Raw genomic sequence first — 5,423 nt, forward strand, 5'->3', positions numbered from 1 at the left:
CACCTTCGTCATACTGTGTAATTAAAAGCTTGCTTAAGGATTAAGCAAAAAGAAAAAAAAATGGATCTGGCGTTTTGTACTCCACAATTCCTGACATCCAACTATTCCATAAAAAGAAAAATAACATCTAGATGTAAAGAAAAGAGCAGCCAGATCTGCTAATCTTAAGAATGAGAAAACAGTTTCGAATTTTGATAATTAAATATGTAGCAGCTTTTTTAAATAATTAAAAATATAACAAAAGTTAGAATTTGGTGACAGACACCAATTACAAATGCAATGGATCAATAAGTAGAGACTGAATAAGAAGTTTAGTCCTACCCTTAGAATTTGTATATCCATCTTCGTGAGAATAAAGGAGAGCCATAACTCTTGTGAGATTTAATAGACAAATTAAAAATGGCATTGGAACATTCATTGGATGAAGGCAACATTCATTTATAGTCTTCCATGCATCTTCTACTTGCTTAAGTAACTCAGCACATGTTTCATCTTCTGAGCGTCCATGATTGCTCATGTAACATTCAACTGCAGAAACAATGTGTTCTCTTTCTTTCTCAAACTAAAAATAAAAAAGAAAAGAAGTTAATAATATAGCAGTTTTAAATTTTTTGACTTATTTGACGCAGAGAGAGTGACACATACCTTGTAGGAGACAACATCATCCATGAGTCTAGAAATGGTGGTTGAGGCTTTAAGAATTTTGGGACAGTCAAAAAGCCATTCAAATACTTCCTTTGTTGCAATGTCACCCATGCAAACAAATGAAATAGTTGAAAGTAATTCATAACCTGAACTAGCTAAAGCCACTTCCATGTATTCTCCATATTTTGGTTTATAATTTTTGTTTAGCCATTCAGCTTCTTTGAAATAGGATTCAGCTTGTCTTTTCATCTATTCACATAAAAAAAGTTAATAAACTTGTTATACATATAAGAAACATAGCATTATTATTAGTGATATCAATAGAAAAAACTATTAGAAGAAAGACCTTACAGCTTCTTTTGCAAAGCAAGAGCGATAGGATATTCCATCATTGACTATCCCCTTATCCATCTCTTCAAAAAGATCAAGCAGAGTTGTATAATGAACTTTCATGTACTGCGGAAGTAGATTGACCATGCTCATGTCCCATCTAAAAAATTATAGATCTTAATTATATAGAACCTTCTCATACAGATATATTTTAACAATGATCCGAGGCTAAGAAAGTAACCTTTTGATTGCTAAGGTGAAAAGTTGGAGTTCTTCGAATGTTCCATAAGCATCATATATATCATCCATAATTGAGGTCATAGCAATCACTTTAGTCAATATTTTCCTTCCAAACTTGAAATAAGGTTCAAAATATATACTCAATATCCAAAAGTAACACTCCACAATTCGATCCCTCGCAAACGGAAAGTTTGTTGAAACGTTCAAATCCTTCCACCACCTACAGTAATTATTTCCATCAAGACAGAGGTGAATTGTAAGATTTCAAAAAACTATTGTAGGATCAAAATATGTTGCGAATGAAGAAAAACGCTAAAAGCTCCGTTTGTTAATTATCATTTCATTTTTTTTTTTTTTTTTTGAAAATTAAACGTATAGGTGCTTAAAATATGGATGTTTGGCTTATAAATAGGATTTTCTTGTAAACACCGTAACACACAAAAGTGTGTGCTATTTCAAATTAATTAATAAAAGATATTATTAATCATTTAAGAATTTACCATTTTAAGAAATAATTCTAATATAATCTGTGAGAATATTGGTTCCACGTAAACTTCTCAAGGAGAATAAACCATTGTGAGAGTGAAAATAGAATTATGAATACAGATATCTTTGAAACTAAATTCCCTCATGGATAAACATGAATAAATAACGATGAATAATGATCAAAGTTAGTTTTGTACCTGCAGATTTCAGCTATCTCCTTCTGGTGAAGTTTTTGTAAGATGTTGAAGTCCAGTTTTGAGAATGTAAGCAAAGTCTCATTGTGAGAAGGTTGTTGCTGGTAAATTTCAAAATACTCTCTTGCCTTGACTCTTGGAACACATTTTCTAATAGGCAATTTCAATGCATTACTAACTTCAGATGCAAAATTTGGATTAATATTTGAGTAAAGATGAATATATGCTTTAAGATGTGTGGTTGTAAATTCAAGAGCTTCCTCAAGCAATGCTTCTCCATGCCCCCTCATATGCGATGCTTCATATAGGCTCAATATTCCTCTTTCATCCTCAACCAATGACTCTTTAAATTTTCCATTGTTGTCCATGAACTTCAAAAATATATCTGTTTTTAATTAAAATTAAGAGAGAAAAAAGAACGCATGATCAGTTCTTAAGTTGAATTCAATTTAGAAAATGCTTAATTTTGGAAGTTTCTAACTCTTTGCAGTTTCACCTTGAATAATGTTTAAAACTAAAAATAAGAAAACAATTATATTTGTGTATTTAACTTACCACATGAAATCCTATAACCATGTTGCCTGAGAAGCCGAAATAGAAGAGCAGAAATATGAAGATCATCATCTTGACTATCGTTGCTACTGAATAAAAGGGAATTATTATAAGACACATACATATGTTCTAAGAATTGATCAATCTCATCTTCAAAATGATAAGATACTCCCAGCCGTTGGATTGAATCAACCAAATTTAGCTTTACCAATGGATTTTGCACAGAAGCAATCACCATCATCCTTATTTCTTCTTTCAACTTTTCAATTCTTTCTTTCATGCCACCATCTACTTTCTGAAATTCAAAAAAATAAAAAAGAATCAAATTTATTAAAAATATAAAAGTATTAAATTAAATTTAAGCACAAACAATAAATGGCTCGTAATTAAATTAAAATATGGCAATAAAATAACTTTTACCAATGCATCATCAAATGTGAATGAAAGAAAATGTTCCTTCCAAATAGTAGGATGAAAATTTGCAAGAGAACGCTTAGTATCATAAATATCATTGGTTTTCATAATGGAAGCAGGAAAATGAGAAGACATGACTTTTCAAAGTAGAAAAGAAAGATAGAAAAGGTAGTTGGGATAATCCTCTTGCTAAATAGAAAGATGTGTATGTTATTGGCTTGAGAGTTTGAACTATGGGTGAGACACTTCTTGATTTTAAAGCAGACTTATTTATAGGCTATTTTTCATAGATATTTTGCTTGGTTCAAATTCTTATCACTTAAATTCAAATTAAAGAATTGCATAAGCTACAACACGTTTTTGTTGATGAGTTTTATATTATTTTGTTTTTATCTACAAAGATATTTTGACATGTAATTAAAGAAATTAATATTGGCTTATTGGATGTACCAAATAATTGCGATGTGGATGGAGCCGATGATATCAATAGTATCTTATTGTATATCAATATTTTTTAGAGAAAAATACATTTTTAATTAGTCCTAGAGTTTTAGACAATAGGTGCATTTAGTATCTGAAGTTTCAAATTGGCCATTTTTATCTTGAGTTTTAAAGAATAGTTTTAAAAGGTTCATCTCTTGTCTCTCTCCGTCTTTCTTCCATTTCCATTACCATATTTTTTTATAAAAAATAAACCAATCACAATGGAAAGTTCTAGTTGTGACCTCTCCTCCATCTTCAATAATGAAATTTTGACATGGTTAAACAATTGTCTTTAATTGAGTCTCTCTCACTATAGTTCTCCCATGCATAGACTATCAGTCAGTTTCAAAGAGAGAACACATCTGAGGTTTCATCTTTAAATGCTTCAAATCAAGGGAAGATTGTAATTTCATTAGAGAATTTGATCAAATTTGAGAGATGGGTTTTGGTTGAATATGAAGAAAAATGGGAATACAATTAGTTTGTAAATGAAACTCTACATCATTCCAAACCTTACTCCCTCGATAAAATGTGATGATGAAAAGGTTAATTCCCACCTCAAACAAAAGAGACACTGAAACTAAAACTAGTGGATAATGAAAAAAAAAAAGGAAATATGGTGCATCCAACTGTTGAAGATTACGTTGGCAATATATAATTTCTAAGGCAATACGTGGTTTGGCCAATGGTCTTGCATATAGTCTTAACATTCCAGTTTTAACCTTAGAAATTTGTTCTACCAATTCTATCCTTAATTATGGAATCTTTTAGAGTTGTCGGTTTTCTTTATTAAATAAATCGATATTGATAATTGTGCAATCATAGTACTTTTCGTTTTTCATACAATTAGCTGCAAAGCTTCGTTGAGCAAAAGTTATTATTCGTACGACAAATGAGTTCATAGTATTTTGCTCATGTTCATTGTGCTCCGCTGAAAGTTCAACTTTTGTTTGCAAGAGCATATTGGTACAGGGGAACCCTAAACCTATGTCATCAAGGAGGCCTTAGGGGAGCTTAAGACTTACAATAATTCTACAAAAAAAAGAAAGTTATTATTATTAATTTAAACAATATTAACTTTAGCTTGTTACCTAAAATATTTAGAATTTCAATGTAAGTACAATTTTGTTTAAATTTTTTTTTCACGATTCTAACTTTTTATTAACTTTACCATAAATAAATATTACAACAATTATTGTTAATTTGATTTAATTAACTTTAACTTTTTACCTGAAATATTTACAATTCAAATATAAGTACCAAAACATCATTGTTTTAAATAAAAAATAAACGACCGGGAATTGATCCCTCACCCCGATTTCAGCTTCCAAAAATGAAAACTAACTTGTTGCATAAACAACGCCGATGCGACGCTGCATTTGAGTGTTTTGGCACTCTGAAGGCTGAGCATGAACGTGCTTTTGTCAATATAGTGACGCTATACAATACTTATGAATATGATCCAAGCCGCATAGGATTCAAAAACTCCCATTTCAGCCGTTCCAACCTCAATTTCTATTTATTTTCTCATATGTTTTAGTTTGTTTATGATTTCAAACTTTTACTCATTGATGGACATGTCGATAATGGGATAAGGTATCATCTTCTAGCTTTGGTTTCAAGGAATTTTTCTTTATTTTAATTGTCATGGTCCACTCCAAAACACTATGTTCAATAAAGTGGAGACGTGACTGTCTAGACATTTTATGCGAGATTACCCACGAAGCAACACGTAGAACGCCTAGTAATCGAGAATAAAGAAAACCATAAAATTTTAGTGCGGAATGTAGACTTAGATAAAATATGGAAAGTTCATTGATATTATAAGTAGTAAAGGTACATTTAGTACTCTAAATAACAATCTTTACAAAACCATTAAACATAACTTAAAACAACACTTGGACTCTTCTCGCCTAGTTGCTATATATGTTATGCGAGTTGATAGTGGCCATTACCAAAATGATGTGTTCTCAAAATTCACAGTAGGTGATCATAGTTGCAAGTTCAACGTTGGATATTCTTCGCTACCTAAGGAAAACTAAAACAAAACGTTTGAAAGGTTAGAACAAAACGTGGATC

At 30.9% G+C, this 5,423-nt stretch overlaps 1 protein-coding gene across 1 annotated transcript; it reads right to left on the minus strand.

The window, feature by feature from the left end:
- Positions 1 to 208: 208 nt before the first annotated feature.
- LOC101211697 ((+)-gamma-cadinene synthase) lies at positions 209 to 3,104 on the minus strand. Its single transcript, NM_001305699.1, is given in 7 exon segments — positions 209 to 562; positions 646 to 894; positions 997 to 1,135; positions 1,217 to 1,435; positions 1,899 to 2,280; positions 2,451 to 2,742; positions 2,868 to 3,104. Coding segments are annotated over 7 exon segments (1,704 nt in total). The 5' UTR covers positions 2,997 to 3,104; the 3' UTR covers positions 209 to 268.
- Between the last annotated feature and the right edge of the window lie 2,319 nt (positions 3,105 to 5,423).

Source organism: Cucumis sativus, chromosome 3 (genome assembly GCF_000004075.3).
Source record: "Cucumis sativus cultivar 9930 chromosome 3, Cucumber_9930_V3, whole genome shotgun sequence".
NCBI classification, from domain to species: domain Eukaryota; kingdom Viridiplantae; phylum Streptophyta; class Magnoliopsida; order Cucurbitales; family Cucurbitaceae; genus Cucumis; species Cucumis sativus.